Source organism: Somniosus microcephalus, chromosome 29 (genome assembly GCF_052327205.1).
Source record: "Somniosus microcephalus isolate GS21.2 chromosome 29, FLI_Smic_1.0, whole genome shotgun sequence".
Lineage (NCBI taxonomy): Eukaryota > Metazoa > Chordata > Chondrichthyes > Squaliformes > Somniosidae > Somniosus > Somniosus microcephalus.
Genome location: NC_141015.1, coordinates 27,776,422 through 27,802,178, shown reverse-complemented (window position 1 = coordinate 27,802,178; position 25,757 = coordinate 27,776,422). Strand labels below are relative to the sequence as shown.

The window sequence follows — 25,757 nt, the reverse complement described above, 5'->3', positions numbered from 1 at the left end:
TTTTGCATTGTGGCCAAGCGGACGCTGTGATGGTCAGTGACAGAGGGGAGGTAAGGTGTGGGACTGTTGGTGAATTGCGGTTGCGGTTACTAGTATCGCTCTCAGCTGAGTTTTTCAGATAACCTGGGCAGAAAGCGGCTGGCTAGGTTGTCTCCTCCTTATGCTCTTGCTCCTCAACTGCTCGCCATGGCAAGGGCTGTGCCCTCATGATGGCGAGGTTGTGCAGCATGCAGCACACTTCCACGATTCTTGACACCCGCTCTGCTGAGTACCGCGGGGCTCCTCCAAAGCGGTCCGGGCAGGAGAAGCGTTGTTTCAGCATACCAATAGTCTGCTCTATCACATTTCATGCGGCAGCGTGGCTTTCATTGTATGTGTGCTGTGCATATGTGCGTGGGTTGCGCTCTGGAGTGATGAGCCATGTTGTCAGCGGATAGCTCTTGTCGCCCAGTAGCCACCCTTAGGTTTGCCATGGTGACTCAAAGGTAGCTGGCTCAGCAGACTGCTGCCAGGATACCGGGAATTGACCTGCAAGATGCACTGCCTATGGTCACACACCAGCTGGATGTTGAGTGAATCGAATCCGGTAAAAGGCAGAGTTGACATGTGGTGCCCGCAAAGCGATGTGTGTACGGTCAGTGGCACCCTGCACAAGCCTGTAGTTTTAGCGAAGCCGCATACTCACTACGCCTGCTTGTCTCTGGCAAGAGAGAATGAAATGCAGTCAGCTCTCTTTGAATACAGAGCCTCAGTGACCTCCCTTACGCAAAAGTGGACGGCAATAACCGAGTCGTTGCAAATATCTCCAGCTCCAGCCTGGAAGAAGCCAGATGCAGAAGTTCATCGCCATGGTCACTTTCACAGCCACTGGCAATGCGGTCCTTGCCCTGCTGGGAGGGTGCAGTTGTGGCTCCAGCAGATTTCAGTGAGGATGTCCTTACTGAAGCACAGGCATTTCACACTGTTCCTTGTTGAGGTTCAGGTAGAAGAATTGCTCCTTGAACACCCTAGGTGGATATGGCCTCTAGCTGAGAGCCCTTCTCCCCTTCCAGCAGCTTGTCCAGCTCTGCGTAGCCTCTGTTCATTCTCCCAGTTATGTTGTATTCCAAGGGGAATGCCGACGAGTGCACCCATGTCTGGCAGCAAGAGGTTTGTGCAGAAGCCTTGAAGTCAGCAAAAAAGTCCTTCAGCACCTGCCTGTAGACTTTTGCAGCTTGAAACAACTATAGAAAGCACCAAACATTTGTAGAATCGTGGCAACAGCCAGAAGAAATCCACCAGCAACTTATCTACAAGTAGTTGATGATCCCTTGAAATAGCACCGGTGGGGTGGTCCTTCCTGCTGCTTAATGAGTGTTCAGCCGTGTGAGGTTAAGAAGGGGCGTTAGCTGGAGAATTGAGCTCCAAAATGGCATCACATCTTGACGTCATGATCTGCCTACTCTGCATACTTCTGGCAGATGTCAGTTGTGCGTGCTAACGGCCTCACCAATATTGCATCTGGCGCGATTCACCTCACAAGTTTGTGCGCGCATATTGGACACCATTTGGGTATCCAAACGGCATCTGAAGCACCCAAACAAACGGGCGCTTCGACCCCAATTTCGCACCGCCTAACTCTTTATTCGGATACTTTTAAACCAATTAATTTAATCAAAAGAGTGCACTGTTTCTAAACTGAAAATATATTCTGTGCAAAGCCCGTGAAGTAAATTAATAGAAACCTAGAAACAAAGAAGATAGGAGCAGGAGTAGGCTATTCGGCCCCTCGAGCCTGTTCCGCCATTTAATGCGATCATGGCTGATCATCCAAATTCAGTACCCGGTCCCTGCTTTCTCCCCATATCCCTTGATCCCTTTAGCCTTAAGAAATAAATCCAACTCCTTGAATATATTTAATGAATTGGCCTCAACTGCCCTGTGTGGTAGAGAATTCCACAGGTTCACCACTCTCTGGGTGAAGAAATTCCTCCTCATCTCTGTCCTAAATGGCTTACTCCTTATCTTTAGACCTGGTTCTGGACTCCCTGACCATCGGGAACATCCTTCCTGCATCTAGTCTGTCTAGTCCTGTCAGAATTTTATAAGTTTCAATGAGATCCCCTCTCATTCTTCTAAACTCCAGCAAGTACAAGCCCAATTGACCCAATCTCTCCTCATACGTCATTCCTGCCATCCCAGGAATAATTATCGACAATTTACACAATCTCCTTGGCCACACAACTAATTATTCATTGATTCCAAATCTACTTCATCAATTCCCAAGCTGCAAATCTACTTTTAAGAGCACGAACAATGGCCAGGACTCACCTACCCCCCTACCCCCCTCCCCCTCCATTAACATTCAATTTAATGGAGTGGGGCTTGATGTGAAGAAAAGGGTGCGAGACTGATCAGCAAAAACGGCTAGCGAGGGGGTGGAAAAGGGGACAGACGACCGCCGGCGCCTACTGGAGCACCGGACTGATTGACACCCGGCCCGGAGCGGCCCAACGGTTTGGAACCTCCGTCAGTTCAAGCTGCGCCAAACATTCCATTGTTAGCGGACAGCATTCCCTTTTTAGGGAATAGAATGCCTGACGTCACCCGTTCAGTTGAGGCGGCGCGGGGGCGGGGGCGGGGCTTGGTGGGGAGAAGCCTCACGCCCTTCACCCGAACATGAAGTCGGAAACGACCAGCGTCAGGTTTGGCAGGGAGGGAGGGAAGGAGGCAGAGCGAAATGGGCACGCCCCCTTTTTGATTGACATCTCCACCGACCAATCACGGAGCGCGCGGCCCCACCGAGGGCCGCCCCTTTGATCGACAGCTCCACCGACCAATCACGAAGCGCGCAGCTCCACCGAGGCGTTCCAATGATGACGCGATGTTGATCGGGAGAGGGCGGGGTTTTGTATTTCTTTGGAGTCTTCCTGAGGAGAAGGGAGAGGCAAAGGGAGTGTGGTAGTTTTCCCTGGGTTTTGTGACGGAAAGTAAAAAGCGGAGGCTTTTCGAAGAAAGTATCACTTTTTTTCCCCCTCCACTGTCTTGTTATTCGTCGAGTTGCAACTATGCCTGTGTTTCACACGAAGACGATAGAAAGTATACTGGAGCCGGTAGCTCAACAAATCTCTCATCTGGTGATTATGCATGAAGAGGGTGAAGTCGATGGGAAAGCAATACCTGACCTTACCGGCCCCGTTGCTGCCGTGCAGGCAGCTGTCAGTAATCTAGTCAGGGTAAGTGTCCTGCCAAAGCCCCTCCGGGTGCAGTATGCACAGCATTTATTGCATATGTACATAAAATGCCGCAGGATCAAACGAAACGATCTGGTTTTCCCAGACAAAGGTGGAGAGAGAAATGTTGAAATCGCAGCGCCCAGTACAGTTAGTTGTTGCATGATTCATTCAGTACAGTCAGGGTGACAGTTGGTTAAGTTGCAGTCGGAATTTCCCTCTCCAAATAAGTCCATAGTGTTGTCAAATATAGCGACAGAGGACGTAAGCAACTTGGGATTAATCGTGTCCCACCATCGATCTCCCGTCTGCAGGTCTCTGAGCTACCCAAAACTCCATAGTTGGGCGTGTAGTTGTTTTTACAACACGGAGATGTGCTTTAAGATAGTTTGTGGTTGATTTTGTGTCTGCCACCGAGTTGAAGTGGTTGGTGCGATATCAGCAGTTTTTCTGATGACGCCTCATGAATATTTAATAGTTTCATGTTTAATTGTGTCGAGCACAGTCTGTGAGAGTTGTGGAAGGCTTTGTTTCCTATTTGCCAGCAGTTGAGCATGCCCTATGGGTACTAATTTCTGATACTGCCTGTTGCTAATTAGTGAAATTTTGCAGTTATGAACTGATTTAGAAAAAGGAAAATGTAAATCTTAAATGCAGTGTGCAGTTTGTTTTAAAAGCACCGAGAACTTGGACTAATGCAAAGCTTCTTCCCTTTTCTGCCACATGAAAAAAAGTAGGTTGGTTTGAGGTTAGTTTCCTCGGTTTCATAGACAGATACAGGAAGATAACACACACACCCAAGTGAAATATTTGGTTCTCTTGTATGAATCTACAGTTTGTGAATAATCTTGTGCCCCAAATCTGTAGACTCATTCTATTTTGAGCAAAATTTCTTCAGGGACTATTGTAATCTTCATTTCAACATTTGTCTTTTAAGAACATGGTGCGGAGAAGTACTTCAAATTAAGTGCAAAATTTTGTGGCTTACTAACTGGGGTGCCACTTTTATACTAAAATTATGACATTTTGATGGTTGTTTCTCACACTGACAAAGTTGTTTGTGGTTAATGGACTAGATGTGGGAACTGCATTTTTACTTTGCACACAGTCACTGTTTAATCTAAAAGCAAAACATTGCGGATGCTGGAAATCGGAAATAAAAATCGAAAATGCTGGAAATACCCAGCAGGTCAGGCAGCATCTGTGGAGAGAGATGCCCCACCAGCCTGAAACGTTAACTCTGTTTCTCTCCACAGATGTTGCCTGACCTGCAGAATATTTTCTGTTTTTAATCACTTTAATCTGTTGGTCAGACAATGAACAGGTGTGGAAAAAATAATGATAAGATTGATAGTACAGTGAAACAATGTGGTACTTAATTGAATCAATTGTAAAGTAGTAATAGTATCACCTCTCAAAACAGGGTTTGTGATGTTGGTAGAATTTATTCCTCGATTTTATTACAATGCTAATTGCGCAATAAAAAAGCAGAATGTCACACTGGTGTTTAACAGTTACAAATAATTGGGTTGAGCAATGAGACTGCATTTTTCTCCAGGTGGTTAGATGATATAAAAACCATTAACAACAACTTGTATTTATATCGTGCCTTTAACGTAATAACATCCCAAGGCACTTAACAGGAGCGTCCACAAACAAAATTTGACACCGAGCCACATAAGGAGATATCAGGGCAGATGACCAAAGAGACAGGTTTTAAGGAGCGTTTTAAAGGAGGATGTTGTATCCGTGTGTTAATAGAGACACGGAAGGCAGGAGTAGGTTTCACAGGTGTTTACTGAACAAAGTCTGGAGGTGAACTAACAGATACAAGACAATATACAGGCTTATATAGCCCGAGTGGCCATTACCGGCATTACAGTACACAGGGGGCTCTTCAAGGCACATACACCACAATTCCTCCCCTTTTAGACAACCAGTACATAATATTTTAAGTAATCATTAATTAACATGTTACAAGAACAATAATCTACACATTGCTGCAGTTAATCAATTATAAGTCAGTCTTTCTGGAGGCTTCCTGACTCGGTCTGGATAACGCCTCGGTGGTGTAGTAGTTTCTGGTGGTGTAGTAGGTTCTTTTGGCAAGGCTGATTCGGCTTGAATGCCAGTGTCGGGTTCATCTGGTTCCAGTATCACCGGATCGGAGGTAGATACTATGGGTATCTCTACTTCATCATTAGGCGTATAGAGTTGTGGTGTAGGTTGTCCCTTTTCGGATGACTCTATGATCTGGTCAGCATGGCGCCTTATTATGCTTTCTCCAATGTCCACTGTATACATCAGCGGTCCTAGTCGTGTGCAAATAGTTCCAGGCTGCCATTTCTCGGTACAGTAGTCCTGGGCCAAAACTTGTTGACCTATCTGGAAGGTTCTAGTTGGCCTTTCATTCATGCCTTGAAATTGCCGGTTCTCCACGTCCCTTCTGATGTTTGGCTTGATCAAATCCAGCCGGCATCTTAGGTTTCTATTGAAGAACATCATGGCGGGAGTTTGGTTTGTAACCACGTGTTGCATTCCTGTATGCAAACAAGAAGTTATCTACCTTATGCTGAAGTTTTATGTCTTCATTACCCATGGCCTTTATGGCCTTCTTGAAGGTCTGGACAAACCTTTCAGCCAATCCATTGGTGGCGGGATGGTATGGGGCTGACGTGTAGTGCTTAACCCCATTGTTTTTTTAAGAACTTCCTGAATTCTTCGGACACAAATTGCGGTCCATTATCAGAACAGATCTGTTCAGGCAGCCCATTCCTGGCAAATATGGTCCTTAATACTGTGATGGTTTTTTCCGTGGTGGTGGAGGACATCTTTATTACCTCCGGCCACTTGGAGTGTGCTTCAACCGCGATTAAGAACATTGAATCCATAAATGGACCAGCAAAGTCGATGTGTACCCTTTGCCATGGAGATGAGGGCCACTCCCATGGATGTAGAGGGGCTTGTGGCATCCTAGGCAGCTCTTGGTCATTTCTTCGATGTCTCCATCGATACCTGGCCACCACACAAACGCTCTGGCTAGGTTCTTCATTTTCACTCCACCCAGATGCCCCTCGTGAAGCTCCTTTAGCACTTTATCCTGGAGTTTGGGTGGAATCACCACTCTGGATCCACACATCAAGGTTCCTCGGCACACTGACAGCTGTTCTCTTCTTTGCGAGAATGCTGGCAACAGTGGTTCGCCATGTGCTGGCCATCCCTTCACCGTTAAATCGTAGACTTGTGAGAGAGTCGGGTCATTTCTCGTTTCCTTTTCAATGGCAGAATTTGTTACTGGTAGACATTCCACTATGGTTGAGTGGAACATCTCCACTGGGTCTACTGTAGGTGCCTCTTCTACCGTTCGCAACGGTAGGCGCGATAAACCGTCAGCATTCCCATGCTGTTTTGATCCTTTGTATTCTATGTCATATTGGTGTGCCCCTAGGAAAAGGGACCACCTCTGTAGCCTTTGCGCTGTCATAATGGGAACACCCTTTTTAGGGTTGAATATGGAGACGAGGGGTTGATGGTCAGTCAACAAGGTAAATTTTTGTCCGTGTAGGTAATGGTTGAATTTCTTCACTCCCCATACCAGGCTGAGTGCTTCCCTGTCGATCTGGGCATAGTTACGCTCAGCTGAGTTCAATGAGCGTGACGCAAAAGCTATCGACCGTTCTGAGCCATCAGGGAATCTATGTGATAATACCGCTCCTATGCCGTAAGGGGATGCATCGCACACCAGTCTGATTGGCAGTGATGGGTTGTAATGAGCCAAAACTTCCTTGGACGTGATCAAGCCTTTACATTTATGGAAGGCACGTTTACAGTCCTCGCTCCATTCCCAAATTACTCCCGTTTGTAGCAGTTCGTTAAGAGGGTGCAGAACAGTTGACAAGTTCGGTAAAAATTTATGGTAGTAATTTATCAACCCCAGGAACGAACTTAATTGTGAGACATTTTCAGGTGCTGGTGCTTTTATGACCGCTTCAATTTTCTCAGGGGACTTATGCAACCCTTCTTCATTAATTATGTGGCCACAATATGATATTTGTTTCTGGAAAAATTCGCACTTGGGGCGGTTTGCTCGTAGGCCCCGTTCTCTTAGCCTAGTGAGTACCTTCTCCAAATTGGCAAGGTGTTTGTTGTCGTTTTCTCCTGTTACAAGGATGTCGTCTAGGTAGCATTGAGTCCCAGGAATCCCTTGCAGGACTTGTTCTATAGCTCTTTGCCAGATAGCTGGAGCTGATGCTATTCCGAAAACCAGTCGATTGTACTGGTACAGGCCTTTGTGTGTGTTTATTGTGAGATACTTTTTAGAGGCCTCCTCAACCTCCATCTGTAGATATGCCTGTGCCAAGTCAATTTTTGTGAAACGTTTCCCTCCGGATAGTGAGGCGAAAATATCTTCTATCCTCGGAAGAGGATACTGTACCGTGTGAAGGACTGGGTTTACAGTCACCTTGAAGTCCCCACAGATGCGAATTTTTCTCTTTTCTTCAGATTTATCATTATTTAACGTTTTCTTCATGACCGGGACGATGGGTGTTGCCCACTCGCTCCAATCTATCTTGGATAACACGCCTGTCTTTTCCAAATTCTCCAGCTCTGCCTCGACTGCTGGACGAATTGCGTATGGCACCGGCCTTGCCTTAAAAAACTTGGGAATTGCCGCATCTTCCACCTTTATTGAGGCGATGACGCCTTTCAAGGTTCCTAGTTCCTGTTGGAACACTTCTTTGGTGTTGGCCAAGATGTCTTTTAATCGTTCAGGTATGATGTCATCATTTTTTTTCTTACTGGTCACCGTCAGTGCCTGAATGGAATGCCAGTCCAAACGTATCTTCCTGATCCATTCACGTCCCAACAGCGGTGGACCACCATCTTGCAGAACGTATAAATGCAACTTCTGTATTTCCTTGCCGTTGTATACAACAGGCACCTTTATTTTCCCTTTGGGGTATACTTTCTGCCCCGTATATGTTTTCAAGATAATGGATGTGTCTTTCAAAGGTATATGCGGAAATAGCCGCTCGTAATCCCGTCTACTTATGACGGTCAGAGCTGATCCTGTATCTAGCTCCATTTTAACTGGGGACCCCGCTATCGTGAGGGTAACCCAAATGGTCTGGTAATCTTCTTTGGCAATGACATTATGTAATTTGAGACAGCTTAGTCTCTTGTTTCCGGAGTCGCTATCGCTCTTCTGGTCTTCGGAGCTACTGTCCGTCATCATTTGTACCTTTCTGTACTTTTTCTTTATTGATTTTTTTTCTGTCAGTGGATTTTTTGTTTCCAGATCGGCATACACGTGTAATGTGCCCCATCTTCGTTGCCACTGTTGTATCCGTGTGTTAATAGAGACACGGAAGGCAGGAGTTGGTTTCACAGGTGTTTACTGAACAAAGTCTGGAGGTGAACTAACAGATACAAGACAATATACAGGCTTATATAGCCCGAGTGGCCATTACCGGCATTACAGGGCACATACACCACAGAGGAAAGTGAGGTAGAAAGGCGGAGAGGTTTAGGGAGGGAAGTCCAGAGCTTAGGACCTTGGCAGTAAAAGAACTATCACTAAGGAAAAAGTACTTGGTAAAATAATGGGACTAAAAGACGACAAGTCCCCTGGACCAGATAGCCTACATCCCAGGGTCTTAAAAGAAGTGGCTGCAGAGATAGTGGATGGCATTGGTTGCAATATATCAAAATTCCCTGGACTCTGGAGAGGTCCCATTGGATTGGAAAACCGCAAATGTAACACCTCTAAGAAAGGAGGGAGACAGAAAGCAGGAAATTATAGACCAGTTAGCCTAACATCTGTCGTTGGGAAAATGCTGGAGTCCTTCATTAAGGAAGCAGTAGCAGGGCATTTGGAAAATCATAATGCAGTCAAGCAGAGTCAGCATGGTTTTATGAAAGGGAAATCATGTTTAACAAATTTGCTGGAGTTCTTTGAGGATGTAACGAGCAGGGTTGATGAGTGTGAGCCAATGAATGTGGTGTATTTGGATTTCCAGAAGGCATTTGATAAGGTGCCACATAAAAGGTTACTGCATAAGATAAGAGTTCATGGAGTTGGGGGTAATATATTAGCATGGATAGAGAATTGGCTAACTAACAAAGCAGAGAGTCGGGATAAATGGGTCATTTTCTGGTTGGCAAACAATAACTAGTGGGGTACCACAGGGATCGATGCTGGGGCCTCAACTATTTACAATCTACATTAATGACTTGGATGAAGGGACCAAGTGTAATGTAGCCAAGTTTGTGGATGATACAAAGATGGGTGGGAAAACAAGTTGTGATATAGACGGGCTAAGTGAGTGGGCAAACATTTGGCAGATGGAGTATGATGTGGGAAAGTGCGAGGTTATCCACTTTGGTAGGAAGAATAGAAAAGCGAATTATTATTTAAATGGTGAGAGATTACAAAATGCTACGGTTCAGAGGGACCTGGGGGGTCCTTGTGCATGAAATACAAAGTTAGCATGCTGGTACAGCAAGTAATCAAAAAGGCAAATGGAATGTTGGCCTTTATTGCAAGGGGGTTGGAGTATAAAAGCAGGGAAGTCCTGCTACAACTGTAAAGGGTATTGGTGAGACCACACCTTGAGTACTGCGTACAGTTTTGGTCTCCTTATTTAAGGAAGGATATACTTGCATTGGAGGCAGTTCAGAGCGAGACGGTCCGGTGCTAGCGCGCTCTCCCTGCTTCGGGCGGCCTGTTCTCGCCGCTCGATCCCGCAACCGGAGCAAGGTGTTCGGCGAGTGGGGTGGAGGCAGCGCAGCGCATCGAGCAGCAGCAGCAGCCACGTCGACCCGCTAGAGCTCGTCGGCCGGCAACTCCTCAGCGGGAAGGCATTCCGACTGGGAGGAGGGGAGTCGAGCATGGCGGCCAGAGGCCGGACCGGAAGCGGGAGAAGCAGGCACCGGACCGTGGAGCCGGGCGACGGTGAGGTGGAGGCCGCGGCGACCGGAGGATGTGTTCGGCGAGTCGGGCGGAGGCAGCGCAGTGCATCGAGCAGCAGCAGCAGCCGCCATGACGACTTGCAGCCCGACTGGGAGGAGGGGAGCCGGGAATGGTGGCCAGAGGGTGAGCGGGAGAAGCAGGCCACCATACGTGGAGCCGAGCCAGCAACAGTGAGGAGGAGGCTGCGGTGACGAGGAGGACGGAGCGGCTGAGGGACATCGTGCTCCCACTGCCACTGGATGCCAAAGAATTGACTTTCTGAACACTGCGCTGTAAGAATAGCTGACGTGTCCCTACGGGGAGTAAGCATTCCATTGTACTAGTTACATATGGCAAATAAAATTGAATTGAGATGATTTACTCGGTTAATTCCTGAGATGAGGGGGTTGACTTATGAAGAAAGGTTGGGCCTATACTCATTGGAATTTAGAAGAATGAGAGGTGATCTTATTGAAACATATAAGATACTGAGGGGGCTCGACATGGTAGATGCAGAGAGGATGTTTCCCCGTGTGGGGAAATCTAGAACTCGGGCATAGTTGCAGAATAGAAGGTTGTCCTTTTAGAACTGAAATGAGGAGGAATTTCTTCTCTGAGGGTTGTAAATCTGTGGAATTCTCTGCCCCAGAGAGCCATGGAGGCTGGGTCATTAAATAGAGGTGGAGATAGATTTTTGCAAGATAAGGGAGTTAGGGTTATGGGGAGCGGGCAGGGAAGTGGTTTTGATCCCAAGATCAGCCATGATATTGAATGGCGGAGCAGGCTCGAGGGGCCAGGTGGCCTATTTCTGCTCCTATTTCTTATGTTTGGTCACCAATGGTGGAGCGATTAAAATCGGGGATGCTCTAGAGGCCAGAATTAGAAGAGTGCAGATATCTCGGAGGGTTGTGGGGCTGGAGGAGATTACAGAGATGGGGAGGGGCGAGGCCATGGAGGGATTTGAAAACCAGGATGAGAATTTTAAAATCGAGGTGTTGCTTATCCGGGAGCCAATGTGAGCACAGGGGTGATCAATGATCGGGACTTACTGCGAGTTAGGACACGGGCAGCAGAGTTTTGGATGTGATGTGGCCTCACCAGGACCCTATATAATTGCAGTAAGACGTCTTTACTCTTATACTCAAATCCTCTTGTAATAAAGGCCAACATACCATTTGCTTTCCTAATTGCTTGCTGTACCTGCATGTTAACTTTCAGTGATTTGTGTACAAGGACACCCAGGTTCCTCTGAACACCAACATTTCCCAATCTCTCTCCATCTAAAAAATACTCTGCTTTTCTATTTTTCCTACCAAAGTGGACAACTTCACATTTCTCCACATTATATTCTATTTGCCATGTTATTGCCCACTCACTTAGCCTGTCTATATCCCCTTGAAGCCTTCTTGCATCCTCCTCACAACTTGCATTCCCACCTAGCTTTGTATCATCAGCAAACTTGGATATACAGGTAGACTATCCTTTATCCGCACTTCCGAAAACCTCTAAAAGCCGAAGTTTTTTCGTGGAGCGTAAGTCGTGCGCACGACATGACCCGAGTGGCGCCAAACATGACAGGAGTGGTCTGGGAGCTCTGCCTTTCCCTGTGAGCAGGGCAGAGGGTCACAGAGTTCCCTCCTGGGTAGGAGATTGCAGGCCTAGCTGGGCAGTGTGAAGGAGGTACCGGGAGAGTGAACCCAACAATACAGCGGCCCGTCCGATAGTCTTTTCTTCCCCCCCCCCCCCCCCTCCCCCCGACCTGATTTGCGGGCCAGCTTAGTGTAGAAGTCAGCCGATATCCGGCTTTCCCACAACTGGTGGCGGCAGTCGAGCCCCAGACCCCCGCTAAGTCAAGGAATTGAGATACGGAGCAGGGGGAGCCGGAAACCTCGATCTAACGGCAGAAATCAGCAGCCGTTTTGTTAGTTTTTTTTCCTTCCCCTAGCATTTTTTTCTTCCCCTAGCATTTTTTTTAACAGTCAGGCTGTGGAAAGAGTCTCTGTAGCTTAGCAACAGCTTCAGAGACGCTTCCAAGGCAGGGCCCGAGTGTTTACAAGCTGTTGCTAAGCAACAGTGTTTGTTGTCAGAAAACCTTCTGAAATCCGAAAAATTCCGAAAACCGAAACACAGCTGGTCCCAAGGTTTTCGGATAAAGGATAGTCTACCTGTATTACATTTGGTCCCCTCATCCAAATCATTGATGTAGATTGTGAATAGCTGAGGCCCAAGCACTGATCCTTGCGGTACCCCACTAGTTACAACCTGCCAACACGAAAATGACCCGTTTATTCCTACTCTCTCTGTTTTCTGTCCGTTAACCAAAGCTCATTCCATGCGAGTATATTACCCCCAATCTCATGAGCCCTAATTTTGTTTAATAACCTTTTGTGTGGCACCTTATCGAATGCCTTTATGTAAAACCAAATACACCACAGCCACTGGTTCCCCCTTATCTATTCTGCTCGTTACAATCTCAAAAAACTCTTACATGATTCGTCAAACACGATTTCCCTTTCATAAATCCATGTTGACTCTGCCCAATCCTATTATTATTTTCTAAGTGCCCGGTTACCACATCCTTAATAATAGATTCGAGCGTTTTCCCTACTAATGTCAGGCTAACTAGTCTGTAGTTCCCCGTTTTCTTTCTCCCTCCTTTCTTAACTAGTGGGGTTATATTTGCCACCTTGGGTAATACTGCATTTTCCCTAACTTCTTGATCATCTTTTCCATGTCTAGGTACTGATTATCAGGTTTTCTAATCAAGCTGTTTTGTTGATCCTGATGGCTCAGGGATGAAGTCTGTTTCTGAGCCACACAGATTAGGAAATTTCCACATTTAGTCCCCGATCTCAGCAAAGTTAGCTGATCTCCACAGGGGCCACAGTAGGGGTTCTAGAATTAGTTGCCGTCCCCTGTATTTGGGATGAGATGTTTTGGGATTCCTACTTTTGATCGCAACACAGTGTGCCCCCTCTCCACCTTGGAAGTGCGCCTGCTGTTGCTAGTTGGAACAGCATCGGGTTTGGTTGTGAAGCCCTCCATGATGCTTGGATAACCTGCCAGCACTCATTGTTAACACTGATTAGTGAATGTTGGTTACTTGAGAAGATAATGAAGGATGACTGCTACTTGTGGAATTACAGTCCAGTGAGGGAGTGAACACCAGAGGGAGAGGGAGAAGCTTATTGACAACCAGCTGCTAACTCATTAGAGAGAAGTGCTGAAATTACAACCTTCCACAGGCTGTGAAAATAAAACTGTTATGTTCTTATCTACCTGTAATTATGGAAAAACCTAACATAAGAAATAGGAGCAGGGGTAGGCCATTCAGCCCTTTGAACCTACTCTGCCATTCAGTAAGATCATGGCTGATCTTCTACCTCAACTCCACCTTCTCGCACTATCCCCATATCCCTTGAGTCCCTTAGTATTCAAAAATCTATTGTTCTCTGTCTTGAATATACTCAATGACTGAGCATCCACAGCTCTCGGGGTAGAGAATTCCAAAGATTCACAATCCTTTGAGTGAAGAAATTTCTCCTCCTCTCAGTCCTAAATGGCCGACCCCTTATTCTGAGACTGTGTCCCCTAGTTCGAGACTAGCCAAGCAGGGAAACATCCTCCCAGCATCTACCCTTAAGAATTTGAAATCTATCGATGAGATCACCCCTCATTCTTCTAAACTCGGGGGAATATAGGCCTAGTCTACTCAATCCCTCCTCATAGGACAATCCTCTCATTCCAGGAATCAGTCTGGTGAACCCTTGTTGCATTCCATGTAAGGCAAGTATATTCTTCTTTGGGTAAGGAGCCCAAAACTGCATGCAGTACTCAGTCCTGGCATGGTCTCACCAAGGCCCTATGTAACTGTAGTAAGACTTCCCTACTCTTGTACTCCAATCCCTTTTGTAATAAAGGCTAACATACCATTTGCTTCCCTAATTGCTTGCTGTACCTGCAGGTTAACTTTCTGTGATTTATGTACAAGGACACCCAGGTCCCTCTGAATACCAACATTTCCCAATCGCTCGAAAATGTAAAAATATTCTGCGCTTCTATTTTTCCTACCAAAGTGGATAACTTCACATTTTTCCACATTATATTCTATCTGCCATGTTCTTGCCTACTCACTTAACCTGTCTATATTCCTTTGCAGCCTCTTTGCATCTTTCTCACAACTTACTTTCCCACCTAGCTTTGTATTGTCAGCAAACGTGGATACATTACACTTAGTCCCCTCATCTAAGTCATTGATACAGATTGTAAATAGCTGAGGCCCAAACACTGATCCTTGCAGTTCCCCACTAGTTACAGCCTGCCAACTCAAAAATGACCTGTTTATTCCTACTCTCTGCATACAGTTCTGGTCACCACATTAAAGGAAAGATGTGAGTGCACCAGAGAGGGTACAGAGGAGATTTACGAGAATTTTAGGTATGAGGAAGGATTGGATGTTGTTTTCTTTGGAACAGAGGAGGCTGAGGGGAGATTTAATTGAAGTGTATAAAATTATGAGGGACCTAGATAGAGTGGATTGGAAGGACCTATTTCCCTCAACAGAGGTCAGTAACCAGGGGGCAGAGATTTAAAGTACTGTAATTGGTAGAAGGACGAGAGATAAATTGAGGAGAACTTTTTTCACCCAGAGGGTGGTGGGGGCCTGAAACTCGCTGCCTGAAAGGATGGTAGAGACAGCAACCATCTTTGCATTTAAAAAGTACTTGGATATGCACTTGAAGTGTCATAACCTACAAGGCTACGGACCAACAGCATGAAAGTGGGATTAGGCTGGATAGCTCCTTTTCGGCTGGCACAGACACGATGGGCCGAATGGTCTCCTTCTGTGCCATAAACATCTATGATTCTTTGAATCTCTGTTTTCTGTCTGTTAACCAGTCCTCAATCCATGCTAACATATCACCCCCAAATCCCATGAGCTCTAATTTTGTATAATAACCTGTGTGGCACCTTATTGAATGCTTTCTGAAAATCCAAATACACCACATCCACTGGTTCCCCCTTCTCAACCCTGCTAGTTACAACCTCAAAAAAACTCTTAGCAGATTTGTCAAACATGATTTCCCTTTCAGAAATCCGTGTTGACTCTGCCCAATCATATTATGATTTTCTAAGTGCCCTGTTATCATGTGCCTAATAATAGATTCTAGTATTTTCCCTACTATTGATGTCAGGCTAACTGGCCTGTAGTTCCCCATTTTCTCTCCCTCCTTTTTTGAATAGCGGGGTTATGTTTGCTACCTTCCAACCCTCGGGGACCATTCTAGAATCTATTATTATTGTAGAAGATCAAAACCAATGCATCCACTATCTCTGTAGCCACCTCTTTTAAAAACCTTATGATGTAGGCCATCCGGTCCAGGGGATTTGTTAGCTTTTAGTCCCATTAATTTCTCGAGTACTATTTGTTTACTCATACTAATTTCTTTAAGCTCCTCATTCTCACTAGACCCTTGGTTCCCCACTATTTCCAGAATGTTTTTTTTGTGTCTTCTTCCGTGAAGACGGATACAAAGGGGTCGATTCTTCAGTGTGCCGTGAGGTGGGCTTTTAGGCGTGCGGGGGGCCAAAATTCCGAATTCGGGGGTCCCGACACCATCCCGCCCAAAACCCGCCTCCATGTAAGTTTCAAAGGAGGCGGGTACCAGTTTTCTATGCCGGTGAGATATCTAACTGAGTCTGCGTAGAAGGACTTGGGTTAGAAGTAAGACTGTCAGTGTTTGATAGCTTCAAACAGCTGTGAAACACTGATATTTCATCTGCCAACACATCTTGACAGATGAAACTTCAGTCTGTGACGTCACCTGTTGCCGGGTGGCCCTTAATTGGCCTGCTGAACAAGGTCAATCAAGTGAAAATCGCGTGGATTGGCCGCATCTCGATGGAGGCGGGACTACAACCCGAAAGTTGTAGTCCCGCCTCCTTCCCGACTTCTGAATGAAAATCCTGCCCAAAGTATTTGTTTAATGTCTCTGCCATTTCCTTATTCCCCATTATAATTTCTCCTGTCTCTGCCTGTAAGGGATCCATGTTTACTTTTGCTAATCACTTCCTTTTTACATACCTATAGAAGCTTTTACAATCTGTTTTTATGTCTCTTGCTAGTTTGCTCTCATTCTACTTTCTCTCCATCAATTTCTTGGTCCTCCTTTTGCTGAATTCTAAAGTTCTCCCAATCCTCAGGCTTACTGCTCTTTGGCAACATTATAAGCCTCTTCCTTTAAAACTAGCTTTAACATCTCTTGTTGGCCATGGTTGGACCATTTTTCCCCATGGGGTTTTTATTCCTATGGAGAATGTATATTCATTGTGAATTATTAATTATTTCTTTAAATGTTTGCCATTGCTTACCTACCATCATACCTTTTTAATCTAGTTTCCCAACCTACCTTAGCCAACTTGCCCCTCATACCTATAGGCTACGTAGTTTGCTTTGTTCAGATTTAAGACCCTAAATATGTAATTTAGGCTGATGGCACTCCTGCCACCACACCCATGCTTGCTTTTGTAAGAAGTCACACAACACCAGGTTATAGTCCAACAGTTTTATTTGAAATCACAAGCTTTTGGTTCACCTGACGAAGGAGCAGCGCTCCGAAAGCTTGTGATTTCAAATAAAACTGTTGGACTATAACCTGGTATTGTGTGACTTCTTGCATTTGTCCACCCCAGTCCAACACCGGCATCTCCACGCCATGCTTGCTTTTGGCACTTCTCTGCCACCACACCCATGCTTGCTTTGTTCTCTTCAGTAAAAGAATGAACTTGCATTCATTTAGTGTCTTTCACAATCTTGAAGTCCCAGTGTTTCATAGCCAATGAATTACTTGTGTATATTGTCACTGTTGGAATGTAGGGAAATGCAGTAATGGCATTGACTGAAGATGGTGAGATGCTGTGTGTTGTCATGAATACAAAATATGGTCACATGCTTCTTACAGGAGGGTATAATATAGGGATTATTGGATGCAAGTGATTACAAGAAAATTATCTAATTTGAGGGATTAAGTTGATGGGTTTTTAAAAAAAAAAAAACACTTCTACATTTCAATAAGATCCTGCCATCTATGTATGGAAGATAGCAGGATTTTTTTTTTTTTTTTTTTTTAAAAAGATGAGTCACTTTTGAACCAGTTTTATATATTGGTAATAATCCTGTAACCATGATGTGTGTCTCCAGCAGTTTTGTTGATCAAGAGTAATCAGATGAACATTGCAGTTGTTTTTTCTGTGGTTCTGGACAAGCCCTGGTAAAGACAGGGTAGGTGGGTTTCAGTTCACAGCGTACAGGTATGGCAATCTAGTGGTTACGTTATTGGACCAGTAATCCAGAGGTTTGAAATAATTGTCCACAGAATGTGTTCACATTCCACCATGGCAATTTGCGAATTTGAATTCAGTTTATCATTTTTAAAAAATCTGCTAATTAAAATGCTGGTATCAGTATAAAAAAAAAAGTGGCCATGAAACTAGCTATTGGATTGTTGCCAAAATCCAACTAGCTCATTAATGTCTATTAGGGAAGGAAATCTGCTTACTAGGTCTGGTCTGTATGTGATTCCAGTTCCACACCAATATGCTTGACTCTTTACACATCTCTGAAGTAGCCTAGCAAGCCACTCATTTGTGTCAAGCAATCAAACTCCGGGTAACTAGGGATGGGCAATAAATGGCAGCCTTGCTAGTGTTCGATCCGTGTATTTTGATGTTGTGTGTCCTTCAATAACTAGACACGAGACTGCAGGGAACAATCGACAGGTATTTACTGGGTGAGGGTTACTCTAAAACTAAACGTACAGATCCCTACTCAGGGTTTATGTACAGGCGTGGTCACTGCCGGTACTACAGTATACAGGAGCTGTAAAAAGTAGTTCTCCCCTTAAAGGTACATACACTACAATTCCTCCCCTTTTAGATTGACAGTACCATAACATTCATTTAACAATTAACACTTTTAACATGCACATTAACTGAAAATAGTCCATTTATAAATTCAGTCTTTGGGCCGGCTTCCTGATCCTTTCTGGATAGCGCCTTTCCTGAGTGTCTTGTTCTTGGTGCGGAGGCCCCCTGTCGTCAGTTGGTTCATCAGCTTCCGATGCTACTGTTTCTGGGGTAGATGCTACCTGTATGTCGGGTTCATCACCAGGTGCGCGAGACATGGGGTTGAATCGTTCCTGTGACTCTAGGATCTGGTCGACATGGCGTCTCACAATGTTCTCCCCAGTATCCACTGTGTACATTAGTGGCCCCTGCCGTGTGCATATCGTTCCTGGTTGCCATTTCTCTGTTCGGTAGTCACGGGCCAAGACTGGTTGCCCTACATTGAAGCTCATTGTCGGCTTCTCATTGATGTGCTGGAATTGCTTATTCTCAACATCTCTTCGTACATTTAGTCTGAGCAAATCCAGACGAGATCTCAACCTTCGGTTAAAGAACATCATGGCCGGGGTCTGGTTGGTGACTGCATGTGTCGCATTTCTGTAGGCTAACAGGAAATTGTCCACCTTATGCTGCAGTGGAATGTCGTCATCGCACATGGCCCTTACTGCTTTCTTAAAGGTTTGTACGAACCTCTTAGCCAATCCATTTGTGGCTGGATGATACGGGGCGGATGTGTAATGCCTTACCCCATTCCTTTTCATAAATTTCCGAAACTCTTCGGACACAAACTGTGGTCCGTTATCAGAGCAAATCTGCTCTACAAGCCGTTCCTGGCAAATATGGTCCGTAGGACTGCAATAGTTTTCTCCGTGGTGGTGGATGATATTTTGATCACCTCAGGCCATTTTGAGTGCGCATCCACGGCTATTAGAAACATTGAGTCCATGAATGGACCAGCAAAATCAATATGCACCCGTTGCCATGGAGATGAGGGCCACTCCCATGGGTGTAGAGGGGCATGTGGTGGTGCACTTTGGACCTTCTGGCATCCTGAGCAGCTCTTTGTCAGGTCCTCGATTTGCTGATCGATCCCTGGCCACCACACAAGCCCTAGCAAGGCTTTTCATTTTCACCCCTCCCAGATGGCCTTCGTGAAGCTCATTGAGCACTCTCTCCCTTAACTTGGGTGGAATTACCACTCGGGATCCACACATCAAGGTCCCCTGGCATACTGACAGCTGTTCTCTTCTGGATGAGAATGCTGGCAACAGTGAGTCGCCATGTGTTGGCCCTCCCTTCACCGTCAAGTCATATACCCGAGACAGTGTCGGGTCATTTCGGGTCTCCTTCTCTATATCAGCGTTAGTTACTGGCAAGCGTTCAATTATAGTCGAATGAAATATTTCGACAGGGTCCACTGCTGGTGCTTCCTCCGCAGTAGGCAGTGGCAGGCGTGATAGCCCATCAGCGTTTCCATGCTGTTTCGTGCCTTTATATTCTATTTCATATTGGTGCGCCCCTAGAAAAAGGGACCATCTTTGTAGCTGTTGCGCAGTCATCACCGGCACACCCTTCTTTGGATTAAAGATGGAGACAAGTGGTTGGTGGTCCGTCAGCAAGGTGAACTCCTGCCCGTGCAGATAGTGGTTGAACTTTTTCACTCCCCACACTAGGCTGAGGGCCTCCCTGTCAATCTGGGCGTAGTTACGCTCGGCTGAGGTTAGTGACCGAGACGCAAAGGCTACCGGCCTCTCCGAGCCATCCGGGAACTTGTGCGACAGCACCGCTCCAATACCATAGGGTGATGCATCACACGCCAACCGAATTGGTAGTGCTGGGTTGAAATGAGCCAACACCTCTTTTGATGTGATCAATTCTTGCACTTCTGGAAAGCTCGTTTACATTTGTCATTCCACTTCCATGGTACCCCCGTTTGCAGTAGGGTGTTCAGTGGGTGTAGTACTGTAGACAAATTCGGCAAGAACTTAGGGTAGTAGTTCACCAGCCCGAGGAACGACCTCAGTTGTGACACATTTTCCGGTGCTGGAGACTTGACTACTGCCTCAATCTTTTCAGGGGACTTATGTAACCCCTCTTCATCAATAACGTGGCCACAATACGAGATCTGCTTCTGGAAAAACTTGCATTTGTGGCGATTTGCTCGGAGCCCATATTCCTTCAATCTAGTGAGCACCTGCTCCAGGTTGGCAAGGTGAGCACTGTCATTTTCGCCCGTGACCAGGATGTCGTCCAAATAACACTGGGTCCCTGGAATCCCTTGCAGGACTTGATCCATTGCCCTTTGCCAAATAGCCGGAACTGATGCTACCCCGAACACCAGCCGGTTGTATTGGTAGAGACCTTTATGAGTGTTGATCGTGAGGTACTGTTTCGAGGCTTCTTCTACCTCCATTTGCAGGTACGCCTGGGCCAGATCAATCTTAGTGAAGCGTTTCCCTCCAGATAGCGAGGTGAAAATATATTCAATCCGTGGAAGCGGATATTGTACTGTGTGAAGGACTGGGTTCACTGTCACCTTAAAGTCCCCACAGATGCAAACTTTCTTTGGTTTCCCAGGCGTATTACTCAACGACCTCTTCATTACAGGAACGATGGGTGTGGCCCACTCGCTCCAGTCCACTTTTTGGACAGTACTCCTGAACGTTCCAAACCTTCTAGCTCTGCTTCGACGGCTGGGCGGATCGCATAAGGCACCGGTCTGGCCTTAAAAAAAAACAAAAAAAAAACTTTGGGCTTGCATTTTCCTCTATTTTGATCGTCGCTGTTATGCCTTTTAGTGTTCCAAGTCCCTCCTGGAACACTTCTTGTGCGTCAGTTAGCATTTTTGACAGTCATCCAGGTGTGGCGTCGTCATCCTTTTTGGCATCTACAGTCAGTGCTTGTATGGAATGCCAATCTAGCTGTATCTTCCGGATCCATTCACGTCCTAGTAGTGGTGGTCCTCCATCTGGCAATACATATAGGTCCATTTTTGGTGTTTCCTTACCGTTATATACAAAGTTCACCCTTATTTTTCCTTTTGGGGTAGACTTTTTGCCCCGTGTACGTCTTCAAGACAATCTCTGTATCTCTCAAGGGTATATGTGAGAATAGCCGCTTGTAGTCCCTTCGGTTTATGACTGTTAGGGCTGATCCTATGTCCAATTCCATTTTCACTTGGACTCCAGCTATCTTGAGCGTGACCCAGATAGTTTGGTGATCCTCTGTTTGGATCACCTTATGTAGTTTCAGACAACCCAGCTCCTTGCTTCTGGAGTCTGTATCACTTTTCTGTTTGTCTGAACTACTCTCCGTCACCTTATGTACCTTCTTGTACTTCTCCTGTGGAGATTTCTTGCTGCTGGTTTTCTTTCCCGACCTGCAGACTCTTGCTATGTGTCCTACTTTTCCACACTGTCTGCACACTTTGTCCATAAACCAGCAATCATTATGGTCGTGTGTTGTTCTGCCGCAGCGATAGCACTTCACTGTTCCGTATGACATTTCATTTGTGCCATATTCTTGCGGTCTCCGTTGTATCTCTGCAGCGCACCTTGCGGCTGCTTCGTGTGATACTGCCATGCTGAAAGCCTTGTCCAGCGTAAGATCCTTTTCTGATAGAAGCCGTTTCTGGGTTCCTTCACTTTGAAGCCCACACACAAACTTGTCCCTTAAAGTATCTGCTAGTCCTGTTCCAAACTGGCAGTGTTTCGATAGCTTGCGCAGTTCCGTTAAATACTCAGCATTACTTCCATCTTTATGCTGGTTCCTTTTGTGAAACTTAAATCTTTCTGCTATCAGCAGCGGTGTGGGGTTTAAGTGGTTCTGTAGGATTGACACTGTTTCCAAAATCCTTTTCCACTGGCTTCTCTGGGGTTACTAGGTTTCGCAGTAAGCCATACGTTTTTGCACCCATGGAATTCAACAATAACAGCGCTTTCCTCTCACCTGGCACTTCTTTCGCCTTGCAGTACACTTCTATGCGTTCGACATATGTCGTCCAATCTTCGACTTCATTGTCGAACGCTGTGTTACTGCCACTCTTCGGCATCCCTGGGTGTGGTTAGACTGGCTCAAAATGGCGTTTTCCAGCACTTTCCCTTCTTGCGGCTCAAAATGGCGTTTTCCCTGCGCTCTCCCTTCTTCTCCGCTGCGGCTCAAAATGGCGTTTCCCACGCTCTCCCTTCTCCGCTGCGGCTCAAAATGGCGTTTCCCACGCTCTTCCCTTCTCCGCTGCGGCTCAAAATGGCGTTTCCCACGCTCTTTTTCCCCCCCCTTCTCTGCTGCGGCTGCTCGGCCCTTGAACACTGGCTGCGCTCTGCGCGTTTTCCTTCGCGCCTCTCTCTCTTCTCCCGTCTACGCCGTTCGGTCCTGAACACCGGCTGCGCCCTGTGCGCTCTACCCTCTCTTCTCCCGTCGACGCCGTTCGGTCCTGAACACCGGCTGCGCCCTGTGCGCTCTACCCCCTCTCTTCTCCCGTCGACGCCGCTCGGTCTTTTCTGTGCCGTTGGTCGGCTCTAGCCGCCGCTGTCCGGGAAGGGTCTGCGCCGTACCTGTTGCCAGCCTGTTTTGCTGGACCACCGTGACTGGAGAACCAAGCCCAGCTCTCAACAGCCTCCCCTGCAATGCTCACATCTCTGCTGGATGACTGGGCGGTTGCTTGTGGTTGACACCCGTGCTTCTGGCCTCAACTTTCTTCCACTGTTCTCCAGGAGCGAATCCCTGGGAGGTAATGCAGAGTTGCAGGTAGGTTCGAATCTGCCTCGTCGCCAATGTTAGATCCGTGTATTTTGATGTTTGTTCCCTGCAGTCTCGTGTCTAGTTATTGAAGGACAATCGACAGGTATTTACTGGGTGAGGGTTACTCTAAAACTAAACGTACAGATCCCTACTCAGGGTTTATATACAGGTGTGGTCACTGCTGGTACTACAGTATACAGGAGCTGTAAAAAGTAGTTCTCCCCTTAAAGGTACATGCACTACAGCCAGCAATGGTCACATCCGGAGAATGAATTGAAAAAACCCAATTTAAAAGCCTGTACAAATAAACACAACTACAAATCGCAGTACTTGTTAAGCTTCAATACATAAACATCTGCAATAATGTTAAAAGCTCTCTGCCCTTTTGTCAGGAGGCCATTTGAAGCTGGCCTTGCTGCCTATGAAGTTTTTGTAGAAACAGCTGTTGCTGCTGTATCATTCTGGTCTAAATCTGACATCATTACCCTCTGAGCTGTATTTGGTAATGGCAATTATTTTTAAATAGAAAAGAATTTCCAATACCTTCTAATGAACCCTGATAGTGATAATGACAAGTTTGCACCCTGCAGTTCCAGCTGAGATGTAGGGTGGAGGGAGACTTTGGAAAGAATGAGTGAGTGGTAGAATAAAGGAATTGGCTCTTTAAATAAAAACTCATTCCAATTCTAGATTGCATTTCTAGAACTGCAGCCACTGAAAATTATCTGTCACCTAATCTGCACCAATAAATTCTATGAAGGCTGCTGTATTGTTCAGAGCTGAGCTGTTTACTTTCAATCTACTTGCTGACCTGTTGTTGAACCCTTCTGAGTTACTGATGATTCAGATTGCTGCACAGGCCCCTGAGGTTCAAATTCTAATTTATTTTTCACAAAAATTTGAGGAAAGTTTGACAATTGCCATAGATTTAACCTACCAAAGCTTGTTCCGATGGCACTTTAATTCGAGGTTGTATAATCCTTTGGAAAAGTGAGCTACATCTACATGCCACAGCCAGTGAGCAAGCTTCAAATTTTCTGTGACTCTCAAACATTTAAACAAAATGCTTTCAAATATTACAGGATTTGTGTGTTTTTCCTCACAGTTTGCAATGTTCGGCATTGACACATAAAGAATTTAAAAAAAAAAAAATCAAATGCTTTCATTAAAAGTGGCTGGTTTGAGCTTCCCACCAAGGTCTGGCCTTTTCTGTTGTTGGGCCTGGTCTCGTCCAATCCTGGGATGTCTTGCTCAGTTTTGTCCATTGCACTTCACTACCGCTTGCAGCTGCTGCTTGTTGTGATCTTCATCACTGCTGTAACTTTCACCTCTAACCTTCTCCTTTGATCTCTACCACTATCCACTCTGCTTACATCCAATCTTCATCATTGCTACTTCTGGCTCCATAATCATCTCCTCTTCAGAGATCTCCACTGAAGTTGCTGTTCATTGTGGCATTTTGGATTTCCTGGGCCCAGAGGATTGGTAAAAGCCGCTTCCTGTTCCCCCTCTGGTCCAAATCCACCAATCCTACAGGCCCAGAAAACTGAAAAAGCCAAAACCCACAGCAGAATAAACTTTTATGTGCATAAACATGAAAATATATATCAACCAACCTGGAGCTTCCCAGGCCCGATAACGAGCTTGCAGACTGGATCTCCATCTGGGCTGTGTTGGACACCCTTTCTCTAACTCACTCAGCCTGCAACAGCCGTCAAGTCTATGACATTCCTTTCTTGCCTGGGATATTATTACAAAAGTTTGTCACCCTTTCAGTATAGGATTATTTCCTAGTAAGTTACTTTTCTCTAATTTGAATTTGTCCCCCTATTTGATTTATTACAGAATTATATTCTGGGTTCATCTTTTATGTACCATTTAGTACTTGATGTACCATACTGAAGCCTGCTACTTAACTTTCTTTAGTCTGTCTCGCTTAGCTTCCTCATTGCCTTTACATTTCTTGAACCCTCTTCAATGCATTGTATGTTCCCTTTGAAGCACAGTAACCAAAATTGTACACAGTAATGTAGTGTGGTCCACTTTTATGATGAGTGTGGTCTGACCAGTGCATATGGAAGCCTCGGCATACCCTCTCTAGACTTGTAATGCATTTTTCTGGCTATCTATCACAACAGCCTATTTGCTCTAGGTAGCTGCTCCACACTTGTTAGAAACTAGGGATGCCTGAAAATGTATATGGCTTTGTGAATAATATTGTGTTTAAATGATTGTATGTTTCTGCTCGAGACAAGAAAGGGGTTAATGTATAAGTTATGTTATACTAGAACTGTGTAAGTTTTGTTTTCCTGGAAAACTTGCATTAGAATTTGAAAGTCTTTTTAATTAGTTAGATTAGAGCATGCATAACGTCCCATGCAGGGGCCCACTGGATGGCCTTGCCTGTTCCATCTGTTTGTTGTAAGTTAGGGTTTTGACTTTGTTAATGTATCTTTAATTTGGCCAATGAAGGCCCAACCTATGTTTCTTTCATTATTACAGGAAACTTTCTGGTATCCGGCACTGACGGGACCGAGTTGGTGCCGTACCATCAAAACTGCCGTATAAACCAGCGCTAATGTTAAAACATACGGAGCTTCTCTGCTCCGTATGAAACAACCCTGTTGCCTTCAAAACAGTCGGCCGCAGCTTAAAAGCGTCTCTGTAGCTAAGCAACGGCTTCAGCTAGACGCTTGGGAGCCACGACTGGAAAAAAAACGCAACGAGAAGTAAAAAAACTTATAGGAAACGGCTCCTGAATTTTGCCGGTAGATGGAGCTTTCCGGACATTTAACCTCCGGTTAAACGAAAGTTTCCTGTACTAATAATCACATTATAATCTCTACACATAGAATTTGGAGTTGGTTTAGCAGAACTGCTTGTGAAGATAATTAAATGTTAATTAATATAGACAGACATAGAATAAAGTGAAGTAACGACTGGCTGGA

At 45.6% G+C, this 25,757-nt stretch overlaps 1 protein-coding gene across 3 annotated transcripts in view; it reads left to right on the top strand.

The window, feature by feature from the left end:
* Positions 1 to 2,896: 2,896 nt before the first annotated feature.
* The window catches only part of LOC147098593 (vinculin), a 151,878-nt gene continuing 129,017 nt past the window's right edge, over positions 2,897 to 25,757 (top strand). For 2 of the 3 annotated variants that reach the window (XM_085970451.1, XM_085970453.1), the window contains exon 1: positions 2,897 to 3,215. In XM_085970451.1, the coding sequence (XP_085826577.1) occupies positions 3,048 to 3,215 (168 nt within the window). In that variant the 5' untranslated portion in view covers positions 2,897 to 3,047. The remainder of the gene's footprint in view (positions 3,216 to 25,757) is intronic. The other variant, XM_085970452.1, reaches the window with a different exon arrangement.